Below are 16677 nucleotides of genomic sequence, written 5' to 3'. Positions count from 1 at the left end.
CATGTCTGAAAATTTTGAGTTGATCTGACCTCAGGTCAGGTCACCAGAGGCGGTTTGGTGACGCTACCTCAGAAAAGTTTGCAATCACGCCAGAGCTAGAGTTTTTGACCGATCAATTTCTTCTCTTCAGGGTTTAGTTAGGGTACCAGTATGTGCAATTTGTATATCTCGGAATTTTGATATCGGTGACCTAAGGTCAGGTCAATTTCGCGACCTCCCCATTATAAGTCAATGGGGGAAAAATCAACTCCCTGTTTTTACCACTAAAACGGGTCGGAATGGCCCCATATACCATACATGACTTCATATACGATCAACCTTCACTACCTTGAGGTCTGTTTTGCTGTTGGGCAGCTGTGAGGTCATGTGACGTCATCAAAGGTCACCAAAGGTTTTTGGCCAATAACTCCGTACAGGAACAAGATACAGACGCGTGGATGGTCTCATTGTGTTCAGCTCGTCAAGACGCATCGAATGATATACATGATGACCTCGAGGTCACGTGACCTGAGGTCAACCTTTGACCTTGACCTTTCGAGGTCAACATATATATCATTCGATGCGGATTGACGAGAGGATCACGATGATGCCCTTAGTTTGTTCCTATCTTGACTAATTCGAAAGTTATTCGAGAAAAACTCTCTCCATATCTAGTGCCGCCATTTTGACTTTTTCGACCCCTGTGACGTCATCTTTGACCTGACCTGAAAATGACCTTGGTAAAAATTGTAGATCTTGGCCGTGCGTATCCGATGCCGTTTACCGCTTGTCGCTATCTTGCTTCGTTCTCGAGATCTCAGGGGGGGGGGCCGAATCGGCCCCCCCCCCCCCGCCAGTTTCTTGTCCCGGCGGAGCCCGCCAGGAATAGGGTTAAATGCTATTTGATACTAAAATGGCTTTTTCGGAGTGCTGAATACGAATTCCATGTTAGTTTTGATCGCAGACGATGTCCTCATAAATTTAGGCTACGTCGGGTCAGGTCACCCAGTAGGGGTCCTGCCGGGTATGTATAGTAGGTGTCAACCACCACTAAATGCTTCGTAGTTCGTAACATGTTACGAACAACGAAAGCACCAAAGCTACTTCGTAACGAAAAATGTTCAAATGGTTGCTAAATTCGAAAAAGCAGCAAAAACTAGCTTAGAAACACGTAAAACTCGATAATGAGAAACGAGGTCATCAAAGGCAAATGACCTGACCTGACCTTCAGGTGACCTTGACACCCTTCATAATGCGTAGGACCAACGTCATATCACATGTTGGAACGTTTGAAACCACAAAAAGACTGCAGACGCGCGGCTAATGCGAGCAGACATCGCGAGTCCGGCCAAACATGGTCTCGAGAAATATGTCACGGGTCAAAGGTCATTTGGGTTAGGGTCATGTAATTTTCAGGGTTGGTGTAAAATTGATTAAGTGTAGGGTACTGAAAGTTTCTTCGCGACCTGACGCTTTTTCCGCGAGTTATTTGCGAAAAGCCGAGGGGAGGGGGTCAGTTCGCCCCCCCCCCCTATACGGGCAAGGGTTAACCCTCGCCGGCCGAGGGGGGGGGGGGGGCGGGTGCCGCCCTGAAACTTGGCATACTTGACCTTTGATTCAAGCCGGATCTTTTGACACCAACCGCATTTTTGGGTCAGGTCAGGTCACTGACCTATGACGTCATAAGTGAACCTCTGCATGGTCTTCAGATGTTGCAACTTCGCAACGCCCTCACTGCCAGAGGAGATGTCACAGGGAAATGGTACTTGCAGGATCTAGTATCCATTATGAGTCTCACAACTTGTATATCTCGGATTTTTCCTAAAGGTCATATGAGGTCAGGTCATTTTCGTGACCTCACCATTATAAGTCAATGGGGAAAAATGAAAACTGGTATTCTGGCGCCCGGAACGATCTCCAACTATCTCAAGCACACAGAATCGTGATTTAATGCACTCCATGCAAGGTTAGATGCGCCACTTTTGCAATGTGTCCTTGCGTGACGTCATTTATGACGTCATCCAGGTCATATTAGTATTCCATCAATAACTCCCGATCAAATTGAGCTAGCGAGTCGGGAAGCCACCAATGGACTCAGGAAGACCTGCCGAATCGAATAATATGCAACATGGCCTCTTTCGACCATCTTCGTGACCTGGGGGTGCTGACCTGACCTTGACCTGAGGTCAACACTCTAAGTTGACCTGACCCGAACAAAAAGTATATCATTCGACGCGCCTCAGCGAGGCGAACACGATGCTGCCAAAATCGCGGCTCTGCGGCCGTTTTTTGCGAAGTTATTCACCAAAAACTGAACCGTACCTTGGGGCACTTGACCTGACCTCAGAGGTCACCGGTTGACCTAGGACCATAAAATCGGGTACCAATCTCTGCGTCTCGTAACGGCGCACACGCTCGTTTTTTTTTCGCGACGCGCTAGCTCCACCAGGGGCGAAATGGCGAGGGGAGTCGTACCCGCCCCCCCCCCTCGGCCGGCGCGTATGTAAAAAACCAATAGGTCCGGCGAGGGTTAAGCGGGTCGGTGCTGAGAAGGAAGGGTACCGATCAGATGGGTCGGCCTCGGGTAGTGGGTTAAAGCTGGGTGGGCCCCGAGAACTGGGTAATGAGTCGTAGCTGAGTAGCGGGTCGGAGCTGGGTGGTGGGTTAGTGCTGAGTGAAGGGTCGGCCCACGGCTGGGTCAGTGCTGGGTAGTGGGTCGGCTAGGTCGGCGCCGGGTACCCGTAAGGTGTGTCCGTGCTGCGTGGTGGGTTGGCGCTAGGTGGTGGGTCGGCTGGGTCGAAGCTGGGTGTGGGGTCTGCGCAAGGTAGCGGGAAGGAGCTGGGTAGTGGGTCGGTGCCGAGTGGTGGGCTGGCGCTGGGTACAGGTCCACTGGCTCGGTGCTGGGTAGCGGGTGGAGCTGGGTATTGGGTTGGCTGGGTGGGCCCGGTGCCGGTTAGCGGCTCGGCGCTGGGTACCGGTAAGATGGGTCGGCTCCAGGTACCGGTCCGGAGGGCGGGCGCCCGCGCCACTCACCTTCTTCTTCTCCTCGCCCTGGTCAGTCTCCATCGGCGTGGGCGTCTCCTCGGCAGCCTCTGTGGGCGGGGGCGGGGGCGGGGGCGGGGGCGGGCGTCAGAGCGGCCATCCATCGCCGCCGGCCGCACCGACAGGCGGCGGCCGGCCTACCGGCGCGGCGGGCATCGGCCGCCCGCCCTCTACACACCGTGCCGCCGCAAGGCTCGCTCAGTGCTGGGTAGTGGCCACACACGCAGTCACACACTGGCGCAATATTCGGGGTAAAACAGAGGGGCTCGGTCCACTGCAGCACCGCAATACTCGGACCAAACGTAAACGCCATGTCATCACGATTTTCTCACAAACATTTGCCTGTTGCCATCATCAAGGCTCATTAAAATACGACAGCTTTTAATGCCAAAGGATAGGTGACTTGTTGGCCCACTCGACGTTGGGCCGGTGCTCAAAGAACGCTCCGGTTCGAGTTAAACATCTGACTGACTCGTGGTGACGAGCAAGGTGGCAAGTCTGATTAAATACTGTGATTTTCCGATTTCCAAGAAAACCGATGCCGATGCGCGTTTGGGAGAACGCACTGGTCTGCTGGCAGAAACGAACACGAGAAGCGCCCCGCTCCCTTGGGGAGCTGCTCTTATAACTAGCCTCGCATCTCATTAGCATCTCGCTAACAGGCCAAGACAATGCACACTGCACAGTCCTGCTTGCAGGGATATGTTAGTATCACAATATTGCAATGGTGGGAATGCATTCCTTCTTTCGGCTATCAACAGACACAAAAAACAGCTAAGATTACTACAGGTCAACCGCGGCTGAAATTCAGTCAGAAACAGGGAGCGTAGCGACTGCACTAAAGAAGAAGAAGAAGAAATCCTTTTATCGCTAACAAAGAACGCCACCACGGAGTCTGCTGGTGGTGGAAACTAAGTGCGGTTCCCATTTCAATTTTACTCCTGCGTTCTCCACTTTTTATCTGACAGTGCGTCTGAAAGCAGTGCTACTGCTTAATAGAGGCACTGCAACCAGCGTAGCACTTTGCATTATGGATATCGACGTGAAAACGCACTAGTGCCTTTCAAAGGTCCTTTGATATTCTTGGACATTACTTTGCGCACATTTGCGTAAATCCCCCGCGACATATCCGTTGTCATAATGGTAAAACTTCCGAAATTCCTAGAGCACCAATGCGGGTTTACAGAATGCAGAGTCAATGTCCTGATGTAGAAGAGAAAAGAAGTAAGAAGTACTGACTACTGAGGTAACGCAAAACAATATTGAAGAAGAATGCATGCATATGCATTATCTCAAAATTACGAAGGCCAACAATTTTCAATAATAGCTATCATGACATCGACTCCACATTTTGTTCAGTGACTGTGAAATCGGTGACTATGCAGTAAATTGGCGGGACGTCAGAGATGAGCAATATGTGTCTATAAAAACGCCATCAGTTTCCGGAGCGATGGTAGGTCCGGCAGCTGAAGCTCCGCGCCAGGACGAGCACCAAGTGCCTCCAGCCGCTCGCGTCGTGACCCAGAGCGCGCCGCCGGACGCTCGCTCCTATCTCGTCACCGCAGCACACACTGACAGTAACAGCGCGCACACCGCGTCCCGTCACCCCGGCACAACTAGTACTGACGGGCGCTCCCATCCCCGTCACGTCAGCGCCAGGGCACCCCGTCCTTCACATCTACACCCGACGGCTAGCGGACACCGCGGCCGGTCAGTGTCAGCACCAGCGGCTCTCCGCGACACAGCCGGTTCTGCCGGGCGCGCCCATCCCATCCCGTCAGTGTCAGCAGCAGCCCGTTTATCACAGCTACGCCCGGCGTCTAGTGGACACCACGGCCCGCCATCCACAGAGAGTCGGTGGTTTAACCTGCGCCCCGCTGGGGGTGTCAGAATCCACCCCTCCCGTTTTTCGTCAATAGCGTCCAAACGCATTTAATCAGCGACGTCAAACTTCCATTACCTTATCATACATCACTTTGTCATGCTCCCTGAATATTTGAGCGAAACTTGTTCGAAGCTTTTTGCGAAAAGGACGTTTTAGTGACGTCATGTCACGCCATTTTCCCTTCAAAAGAGCAAAATTTCAAACTACTCTAACATCATCAGTTCTAATGGACTTAAGACGTAACAAAAAAATATGTACGTGGTTCTACTTTGTCTTTAAAATGGCTATCTCGTTTTTTAAATTTAAGATTTTGATCCAAACTTTTTCCAAAAATTGATATTTTTTGGGGAAATCATTAACAAATCCAAAATTTTAAGTAAATCGAAAAAACCGAATCTATGTTTAAGAAATTGTATCTGTGCACCTACATTCCAGGTCTTAGAAGAATAAGTTCAAAAATGTAGGAGTTATTCAAGCTTTTATGACGTCACGACACACAAAATTTCCAAAAAATGAAATTTTGTGTTAGACCTCGTATAAGAACAAAAATAGGACCATTCAATTTGTCGTGAAAACTGCATCAGATAGACACATTATTAGGTCTAAGCAATCAACTTCAAAATTTGACCTTAGTTTTTTTAGTTGACCTGAATTTGACCTGACCTCGACCTTAAACTCATCCAAATGTGTTACGTATCACTAATTGAGTGTGCCCATTGAGTTCTATGAGTAGAATGACCCATATAACATGTGCCGAAGATGTCCTATTCTATAGGTATTTCGCTCTTGGTGACCTGACCTGACATTGACCTTGACATGACATTTTATGCAACGAATCTCGTCTTGGTAGCCTAAGTACATGTTTTGGATGAACAATCGTAGTCCATTCTTCGCCAGCTTGACTCCAAAGACGATAATGTACTAACTTGCATTTTGAGCCCTTGACATCACCTTGAACTGACCTCTGACCTACTAAGGCAAAAATATTTTGGCCCTAAGGATTCGTATTGTTGAGAGCTTTCGATTGCTGCCTTTTCCATCTTTCTACGACTATCAGTTTGGAAGTAAGACGGGGGGGGGGCAGAATCTGCTCTCCCCTCTCCCTCCCCCCAGCGGGGCGCTTATGGCTAAAAGTGACCATCCCACCTTAACCCGCGCAACGACGGGGGTCTGCGCCAACTTCGTACCGACGGGGGGGGGGGCGGATGACCGCCCCCCCCCCGAGATCTCGAGAACGAAGCAAGATAGCGACAAGCGGTAAATGGCATGAGATACGCACGGACAAGGTCTACAATTTTTACTAAGGTCATTTTCAGGTCAGGTCAAAGATGACGTCACAGGGGTCAAAAAGTCAAAATGGCGGCACTAAATATGGATAGTTTTTCTCGAATAACTTTCGAACTAGTCAAGGTAGGAACAAACTAAGGGCATCATCGTGATCCTCTCTTCAATCCGCATCGAATGATATATATGTTGAACTCGAAAGGTCAAGGTCAAAGGTTGACCTCAGGTCACGTGACCTCGAGGTCATCTTGTATATCATTCGATGCGCCTTGACGAGCTGAACACAATGAGACCATCCGCGCGGCTGTATCTTGTTCCTGTACGGAGTTATTGGCAAAAAACCGCTGGTGACCTTTGATGACGTCACATGACCTTACAGCTGCCCAACAGCAATACAGACCTCAAGGTAGTGAAGGTTGATCGTATATGACGTCATGTATGGCTTATGGGGCCATTCCGACCCGTTTTAGTGGTAAAAACAGGGAGTTGATTTTTCCCCCATTGACTTATAATGGGGAGGTCGAGAAATTGACCTGACCTTAGGTCATCGATAGCAAAATTCCGAGATAAACAAAGTGTAGCTACTAATGACCTTATAACATCCTGCAACTTTCAAAGGCCTCCGACATCTACTGTAGCTCTGGTACGGTGACAAAGTTGCAAAAAGTGACTTGAGGTTGGGTCATTCAAAGTGACCTGGTGACCTGACCTTAAAAGTTAGGAGGTTCAAACTTGCACACCATGTGTAAAATTGATGAGAGAATAGTCGTACCAAATTTCGCGGGGAGGGGGGCGGATATCCGTCCCCCCGTCGGTGCACGTGTTAACATTAGTTTTGAGTTGAGATAGCCTGTAAGTGCAGACGGCTCCTTCCAATCAATTTCCCTTCTGTTCTATCTCTCATCCCATGTCCAACATGTCCAGCTGGTGGCGACCTCTACATTGTAGCCACGAGCTGTTGGTTGGTTCTGGTTGCTAGTTTACTTTCTAGATGGCGCTGCTAGTAACGTTGTGGAATGGATAGTGGTGAACGGTGTAGAGTGAATTTTCGGACATGTTTTCATTCGGTCATCTCTAAGTCGCTGATGTGTCAAGAAGGATGAGAGGGACACGTGAGAGAGCATTGTTGTTTCGCATTCTCGTAGTTGGAAAGGAAACAGATCTCGGTAAGCATTATGTTTATCATTTTGCATGTATAATTATACCGTCGGCGTGCCTTAGATGAGCCAGATGAATGTTAAACATGTCAAAGGCCGTGCTGAAATACCATAATTATTTTTGTGGCGTATATGGCGCACTTGCCAGATATTATTGTGAAGTGGAAATTAGTTTTATCTGTTATTATGCGAAAACATATGATATATTCGTTGTGGTGGGGGCGCTACTGGCTCGTTGTTGGTTGAGGCGAGCCACTGATTGTTTTTTGTTTGCGTGTTCGGTACAGATACAGAGCGTCTGACCACCGAGTGAAGCTGAGACAAATACATCACCGATGGCGGACCGGTCATGAGACTGTTATACACTGGAGGAGGCTACGAGGACGTGGGGCAACAATAGTATCGAGATCTTCTTCAGAAAGCTGACAGCTGCGGCAGTTCTGCATGGGCTGTGAAAGCATCCATGGCCTCTCGGAACCTGCTTGCGGGTGCAGTCTGCACATCTTGGGACGGAGCAGCAGCGCCAGCTGAGGCCTGAGAGAGCTGCTGTCGGAGTCTGGTGTTCATCTCCAGTAACAGATGAGTTGATGAGTTGATGAACACTGATCAACGAGTGATCTAGTCGACCTTTTAATGCTGAGAAACATTGTTTGTGTGCTGTCCCAGTAGAGTCAGCTGATTGGATATTGTCTTGGTGCAGTTTTAAGGATCCCATTGTGCTGCATTTGTGTTTGCATTTGTTACTTTAAGGTCTCAGAGTGCAAATGCTGTGGTAGAAGCTAGTTGTGCTGAGATTCTGCACACTACCCAGACGACTGTTTGAAATCGCCTCCCTAATTTGTCCCTTGCCGAACTTTGATTGTTTCCCATCATCTTGTGTGATAACCCAGCCCCTTTTGACCGGCATAACCCTGACATTCATTGACCTGAGCTCACTGATACCCCTGCCGTCTCTCCCTGGGTTACTGATACCAGCCTTGATACCCTCACCTCGGAGATGAACATTGACGAGCTGCAAAAGGAAGAGCTCAAGAGTGAACTGAGCAAGAGAGGAGAGGACGTTAGAGGAACCAAAGCTGTCCTGAAGGAAAGGTTACAGCAAGTCCTGAAAGAAGAAGCCATGGATGGTGGGAAGCCCCCAGAAATCGAGAAAAAGAAGGAAGACATCAAAGAGGACGATGAAAACTCCACAAGCTCAAGCTCAAAACCAGCATCAAGTGCGCGGACTTCAGCGAGCATACGCTCAGAGAGAGCAATAGAAAAAGCCAAGCACGCGGGTCTGCTGGCGAAGAAGCGGGCTCTGCTGAAGAAGCACCAAATAGAAGCTCAAGAGGCGCAACTGAGAAAAATGAAAGAGGAACTCGAACTTCAGGCAGAGATCGATGAGTGTGCAGCAAAGGAAGAAGTTCTTGGCCAGTACGAAGATGCAGTGATTGAAGATGACAATAAAGTAATGTCTGTACAAGAAGACCTCAAGGACAAGGAACGCAGAGATGCGGTTACAGCTACAGGTGAAGAGACAAGGTGGCCAAGAGCGACCAAGAAGAAAAACAGAGAGCCCGGAGTAGCTGCAGACGAAGATGAAAACGGTTCAACGCCAGGTGCGGAGCCTCATGTTGAGGTCAGAGCTTCATCGGCCAGTGCAGATCTACAGCTCATGAAAAGGATAAATCTGCCCGAACTGAAGTTGAGTACGTTTGATGGTAAGGCTGAAGCTTTCAAACCCTTCATGAGAGCGTTTGAAACCAATATCGCGTCGAAACTAAATGATGAGTTTGAAAAACTGATGTACCTCATGCAAATGACAAGTGGTAAGGTGCGTGAGATTGTATCCACGTGTGTCCATCTGCCTCCAGACAGGGGATACCAGGAAGCGGTCAATCTGTTGAACCGAAGGTACAGCAACAACACGCAGACTGTGTCGAGTCTGATTGAAGGCCTGGTAAATCACCCAAGTATCAAGCCTGATGATGTTGATGCGTTGGACATGTTCAGCATCCATCTCCGTGGGGCGTACAACGCTCTGCAGTCCATCCCAGGTGGCATCTCCGATGTTGGTCCGAAGACCATTGGACGAATAGTAGAGAAACTTCCATTCGGAATGATGGACAAATGGCGCAGGGAAGCTGATCGCATTGAACATGACGAGAAGAGAACAGCAGAGCTCAAGAACTTGGTTGATCTAGTCGAACAAGAGGCTAGAGTCGCAAGGCATGCAGTCTATGGCAGGCAAGCGTTGAGCACACAGAGAAAAGATGCGAAGGTGACACCTACGAAGCACCTGAAAACTATGACTGGAAGTGTCAGGACTGATGCTGCTCTGGCCAAGAGGTGCAGGTACTGTAACGGGGACCACACGACCGACGTCTGTAAGGAACTGGCTCGGAAGTCCGATCACGAAAAGAAGACGTTCGTCATGCAGAAGGGCCTCTGTTTCTCATGCCTCGAGTTCGGTCACAGGGCAAATGACTGCAAGCTCAGGGCGACGTGTCAGACCTGTAAGAAACGACATCCAACAGCTCTACACAGGATCACAAGCTCGACATCAAGCTCTACCGAGACCGTCACTACTGGCCACATCGCCTCCAATCGTGTCGCTGGTGGCGCTAAGCTTCAGGCTGTACGGGTCACGGTCAAATACAAAGGAGCCGCTACATCAACACTAGCTTTCCTCGACTCCGGAAGCACCCATTCGTTTGTTTCACAGGATCTGGTGAGAAAACTCGGCATGACACCACAGCAGAAGACTTCAGTCATCCTCTCTACAGTAAGAGATGAGTCGAAGCTGGAGAGCAGCCTGGTGACACAGGTGTGCATCGAGGACCTTCAAGGCGAGCACACCATGGAGCTGCCTCCGATGTACATGCTGAACAAGATATCGATCAGCCCGGAAGATCTCCCATCTGAAGAAGATTTGCAGATGTGGTCTTACCTATCAGAAAATGGAGTGAAGTTGGAGAAAGTTGACCCTGACTGTGAAGTGGGCCTCCTGATCGGGAACAACGCAGCAGCTGTTATGGAACCCATGCAAGTAGTTCAAGCTGTAGATGGTGGACCATATGCCGTACTGACGAGATACGGCTGGATACTGGGAGGAGTGAAGAAGGAGGGCAGGACGTGCCATCTGAATCGCATCAGTGTGCACATGGACACAGACAACTGGTTTGAGAACCAAGCCGACACGAGGAAAGGACTGTCCGTAGAGGATATCCAATGGTGTGCCCTGATGGAAACAGGCTGTGTGAAAAAACCTCATGGATATGAAATCAAAATGCCTTTCCGAGAGAACGGAACGCTGCTGGGTAACAACCGAGAGCAATCAGAGAAGCGACTGGAGTCGCTGAAGAAGAGGTTTGAGAAGGAAGAAGTGTACGCCGCGGAGTACACAGCCCAGATGGCGGACTTGCTACAACGAGGGTACATCGAGGAAGCTCCGGAAACATCGGAAGAAACCGGCAAGTGGTACCTACCACACTTCGGTGTTCGAAACCCGGCAAAGAAGAAGGTGAGAGTGGTCTTCGACTGTGCAGCGAAACACAACGGGATATCGCTAAACGACAACCTGCTGCAGGGCCCCGACCTTACGAATTCCGTCTTTGATGTCCTTGTACGTTTTCGTGAACATCCGTATGCCTTTACCGGTGACATAGAGGCTATGTTCATGCAGGTGGAAGTTCCAGAGTACCAGAGAGACTACCTACGCTTCCTGTGGTGGGCAGACGGGGACGTGTCGGCGCCACCGAAGGAATACCGAAACACACGGCATCTCTTCGGTGCGAAGTCCTCCCCGAGTTGTGCGAATTTGGCGCTCCACATGACAGCCGACGACCATGGTGGCGGAAAACCGGAGGCTTGCAACACCATCCGACAGAACTTTTACGTCGACGACGTATTGAGATCGGTCAGGAGCGAAGAGGCCGCCGTCAGCCTGGTGAAGGACTTGAAGGACGTGTGCGCATCAGGAGGTTTTAACCTCACCAAGTTCAACAGCAACAGCGCAAGGGTGCTGGAGTCTGTTGCCAGTGAAGACCGAGCCAGAGAGGTGAAGAAGTTTGAGCTGGACGCAGATGTTCATCCTGTTGAGCGCGCCCTTGGAGTCCTCTGGGACACGAGGTCGGACACCTTCGGGTTTCAGATCGACGTGGACAAATTGAAGAGGAAGCCGGTTACGAAGCGAGGCATGCTATCAGTAGCAGCTTCATGCTACGATCCCCTGGGCCTGGTGGCGCCGTGCATCGTAAAAGGAAGAGCATTCATTCAGGAGCTGTTCCGCCTGAAGGTCCCCTGGGACGCACGTGTGCCTGACATGATCAGAGAGCGATGGGAGCGTTGGCTCCATGGTCTGAGACATCTCAAAGACTTCGGTGTCCCGAGATGTTTGTCTCCCAGAGGTGCAGAGCGAGCTCAGATCGAACTTCATCATTTTGCAGACGCCAGCACGAAGGCCTACGGCACCGCTTCGTACATGCGCACCGTTTACATGGACGGAAGTATCCACTGTGCACTTCTGACGAGTAAGGCACGCCTCGTTCCTCTGAAGTCAATCAGTGTCCCCCGGTTGGAACTGACTGCTGCTAAGTTGGCCGTGCAGGTCGGTCAAGAGCTGAGCCGGGCCCTGAGCGTCGAAGTCGCCAACTTCTACTGGACGGATAGCACCACGGTGCTAAAGTATATCCAGAACGTGACAACGAGGTTTCACGTGTTTGTGTCAAACAGGCTCGCGGTCATCCACGACGGTTCATCGGTGGAGCAATGGAAGTACGTGCCAACAGAGTTGAATCCGGCCGACCTCGTGTCCCGCGGCACTGATGCTTCCAGCCTGTCTGACAGTGAGCTCTGGAAGCAGGGTCCTGCCTACCTGTGGCGCACCAGTGATGAATGGCCGACGTGTCCCGAAAATATAAGACTCGAGAAGACAGACCCAGAGGTGAAGACAAGTGCATCAGCTGTCTTCTCGGCTGCGACGACAGCTAACACTGGGACGAGAGACGCGACACCGAGAGAAACAACCGCTTCAGCAACAGTCTCTGAATGCTCAGAGGCACCAAGGAAATCTCCTGTGGAAAAACTGGTGGATCACTACGGATCTGGGAAGCGCCTAGTGCGCGCGGTGGCGCTGCTGCGCCGAGTGTTCGCCGTACTCAAGGAGAAGTCTCGAGAAAAGGCAGCACGAGATGACAGGGAATGCCATTCATCGGCCTCACGAACGGCCCTGACTCCGGGTGACCTGAGTGAGGCTGTACTGTGCATCGTGAGAGACGCACAGAGGAGACACTTCGGTACAGAACTCTGTGAACTTCGCGCAGGAAAAGAGGTTCGTCCGTCAAGCCGTCTGATACGTTTGAGCCCTTTCTTGAAAGATGATGTCGTAAGAGTAGGAGGCCGGCTTAGAAACTCACACCTGTGCAGAGCAACGAAGCACCCTCCGATACTCCCGAATAGGGACCGGCTGGTGGAACTTCTGATTCAAGACGTGCACCAGAGAGCTGGGCATGAGGGTAGGCAGCATGTTCTAGCCGATCTTGGTCGGGAGTACTGGATACTGGGCGCCAACTCTGCCGTTCGTCGAACCCTGAGTCGCTGCGTCAGCTGCCGTCGGCGACAGAGGCCTCCTGAGAGTCAGCGCATGGCAGATCTGCCTGAAGACCGAGTGCGGGAGGGCGAGAAGCCGTTCAGCAGTACCGGCGTGGACTATTTCGGTCCCTTCTTTGTGAAGAGAGGGAGGGGACAGATCAAGAAGTACGGCGTAATCTTTACCTGTCTCGTCGTGCGAGCCATTCACATAGAGGTCGCTGAAAGTCTGACCACAGACTCCTTCTTGTGCGCGCTGCGAAGATTCGTAGCTCGCAGGGGCACTGTGCGCCTTCTGCGCTCTGACCAAGGCACAAATTTCATAGGAGCCGAGCGAGAGCTGCGAGACGAGCTCTCGAAACTCTTGCAGAAGGGAGAAGAGATCAGAAGAGCGGCTCTGGAAATGAACATCGAATGGCGTTTTAATCCCCCTCACGCATCGCACTGCGGAGGCCCGTGGGAACGACAGATACGTACTGTAAGGAAGATCCTCGGAGCTCTGCTGACACAGCAGTCATTCACTGATGAAACCCTTCACACTCTGCTGTGCGAGGCAGAATGTATCATGAATAACCGTCCCTTGTTTCCAGTCAGCGCTGATCCCAGAGATGATCTGCCGATCACGCCAAACCATCTGCTTCACACGAGTTGTGTGACACTCCCTCCCTCTGACTCACCTGTCGAGTGCGACCTTGTGGGTAAGAAGCAGTGGAAGCAGGCGGCTTACCTGGCTGAGATATTCTGGCGCCGGTGGCGCAGAGAGTATTTACCGTTCCTGCAGCAGAGACCTGGGCCCAACACGCGGAGCAAAGCCAACGTGAAGAGAGGAGACGTAGTACTCCTAGTAGACGAGTCTGTGCCTCGGGGAGTTTGGCCAATGGGACGAGTAGAAGAAGCCATACCGAGCACCGACGGACGGGTGCGCTCGGTGCGGGTCCTCGCGCGCGGCACCATCTACCACCGGCCAGTCAACAAGATCGTCAAGATCGTTGGAGGAGAAGAGTGAAGTGAAGTGCTGTTTGAAGCGATAGAAGAGCATTGGAAGAGCGCGTGCATGAACTGGTGTCAAGCAAGCTGCTTTTTTCGTTTGAAATAGAAATAAGAGTTTTGATGCGCAGATGGCGTCATCAAAAAGGGGAGGGTGTAAGTGCAGACGGCTCCTTCCAATCCATTTCCCTTCTGTTCTATCTCTCATCCCATGTCCAACATGTCCAGCTGGTGGCGACCTCTACATTGTAGCCACGAGCTGTTGGTTGGTTCTGGTTGCTAGTTTACTTTCTAGATGGCGCTGCTAGTAACGTTGTGGAATGGATAGTGGTGAACGGTGTAGAGTGAATTTTCGGACATGTTTTCATTCGGTCATCTCTAAGTCGCTGATGTGTCAAGAAGGATGAGAGGGACACGTGAGAGAGCATTGTTGTTTCGCATTCTCGTAGTTGGAAAGGAAACAGATCTCGGTAAGCATTATGTTTATCATTTTGCATGTATAATTACTCGTATACCGTCGGCGTGCCTTAGATGAGCCAGATGAATGTTAAACATGTCAAAGGCCGTGCTGAAATACCATAATTATTTTTGTGGCGTATATGGCGCACTTGCCAGATATTATTGTGAAGTGGAAATTAGTTTTATCTGTTATTATGCGAAAACATATGATATATTCGTTGTGGTGGGGGCGCTACTGGCTCGTTGTTGGTTGAGGCGAGCCACTGATTGTTTTTTGTTTGCGTGTTCGGTACAGATACAGAGCGTCTGACCACCGAGTGAAGCTGAGACAAATACATCACCGATGGCGGACCGGTCATGAGACTGTTATACACTGGAGGAGGCTACGAGGACGTGGGGCAACAATATAGCCAAAATGGGGTCCGTGGCTTGCCTTACCGGTTTGAGCACTCACAAGATCGAGAAATGCCTCAAATCGAAAATATTTAATTTCAAAGTTGCAGCACTTGGATTCAGAGGGGCTAATGCATTAGAATGTGTGACGTCAGCGCAGATCTAACGATTTTAAATCTTTTACTAAAACGTTTGATAACACGCGGTAGTATATGCTGCTTTGCGCGCAACAAGTGCCGCACTTTTAAATAAATTCGCTAGGAACAGCGGAGATTCCAAAAAGTAAACAAAAGTAAAAGTCTGATGTCTTGAAAACCCGGTGAATATTTTTCGATGAAATTTGGTAGATATTCGTTTTCGCCCTTTCTGAACCGAGCGACATCACGTTCATGCCAATTCATTAACTTTTTTGAAGGTGGGAGGGCCCTCTAATAGCGCGGCGGGGCGCGGGTTAATAGCCAGAGATCGTATCGCGCCCAACGGCGGTGACCTGCCATCAGCGTCCCTGGAGCGACTCACACTCTTGAGCCGACCATCCAAGGTATCACCAACGGAAGACATTACTATAATAAACCAATTAATTCGCTACCATTTCAATGTTTCGTTTGAGCAGCAACATAACATTTTGATTTGGGTGCGTTGCCGCAGCAGAATAGCCTTGAGCCTTGAATAGCCGCAGCCTTGAGAAACAAGTTTCGAAGTGAATGTCGAACAGGAATGAATTACGTGAACCCATCGTCTCAGGTAGGTACAACTACACGATCGTAGGATCTGTAGGTGGAGTTACGTATGACCAGAGCTACTGGTGAAGCGGCGTTGCTTGACAGTTGTTGTAGCATACCGTCTCCACAGTTTTGCGCATTGCGCAAAGCTGACCGGCCACGAGGTTCAGCTGAACTGGATGAGTTACATGACAACTGCGTCTACCCACCCTCCTCCGGTCTCCAGGTCACCCTCCGACCGCCCCAGACCGTGGTCAGCAGGACTTTGACCGGCTGCCAACTCGCCAGGGCTGGAGACACCACACTACAATTACCATTCTTGGCATCGGCCGTGTATAGTCGACTACAGAATGATGTTCCACTCCTCAGAAGCTATCAGTTGACCGGAGCGCTAAGTTGTGCCGTTTATCACGCAATTAAGCGTGTCGATTGTGAGCATTGGGACAAAGCTATAATTTGTGAGCTCAGCCCGTGTGATGCGGCACAGCCTACCACTCCAGGCAAGAAGTTGCCTGTGAAAAGTGGAACATCATTATGTAGTCGACTATACAGCAATTAATGCCCTAAGTAATCCAGATAATGACTCAGCAAGGGTTTCCATATCAAGGCAATATTCCTTCACAACGCGCTCTGCTATGATATCGAAATACGTAATTAACCTTAGATTCCACAGCTTTGTTGCAATGCTATTCATTTGGATAACTATCTAACTGACGTTGAGCTAGATAATTGGTTGAAAAGTGAACATCCAAGACCCAGAGCTAGCCAAAGGATATCTTCTTCTATCTTCTATCTTCTTATATATTCAATTTCTATCAGTACAAAAAGCTGGAATGTTTGAATGGACGGATTGACACAGCCGGAGCCCGCGCTAAGCAGAACTTGGTACGCACCCGCGCCTCACGTCCGATGGGGCAATATCGGGCAGCGGGGGGGATTCAGAAGTCACAAATAAGCGTGCCCACCAAAGCTGAGCACGGCCCATCCCACCCAACTCAAAGGCCACTTTACTATAGCTTTAACTGGCTGCAGTCAACCACATACCATCCCTGTCAGGAGTATCATATATCGAGCGTCGGAGCGACTCGAGCCCAGAATCTCACCACCGAGAGTCAAACGCCCTACCAACTGAACTACGGGACAGGCTTTTACAAACGCACTAATTCGGCTCGCCGACTAATTCGGATACCCCAGTACC

The 16677-nt window shown here is 50.3% G+C and overlaps 1 protein-coding gene across 1 annotated transcript in view; it reads right to left on the bottom strand.

Moving 5' to 3' along the window:
- Nucleotides 1–16677, bottom strand: part of LOC122381969 (26S proteasome non-ATPase regulatory subunit 4-like) — a 73412-nt gene that overhangs the window by 23175 nt on the left and 33560 nt on the right. Inside the window, exon 8 of the mRNA XM_043366767.1 lies at nt 3013–3071. Within this exon, the coding sequence (XP_043222702.1) occupies nt 3013–3071 (59 nt within the window). The remainder of the gene's footprint in view (nt 1–3012; nt 3072–16677) is intronic.

Source organism: Amphibalanus amphitrite, unplaced genomic scaffold, assembly GCF_019059575.1.
Source record: "Amphibalanus amphitrite isolate SeventyFive unplaced genomic scaffold, NRLGWU_Aamphi_draft 000131F_arrow, whole genome shotgun sequence".
Lineage (NCBI taxonomy): Eukaryota > Metazoa > Arthropoda > Thecostraca > Balanomorpha > Balanidae > Amphibalanus > Amphibalanus amphitrite.
This window is presented reverse-complemented; position numbering and strand designations above follow the sequence as displayed.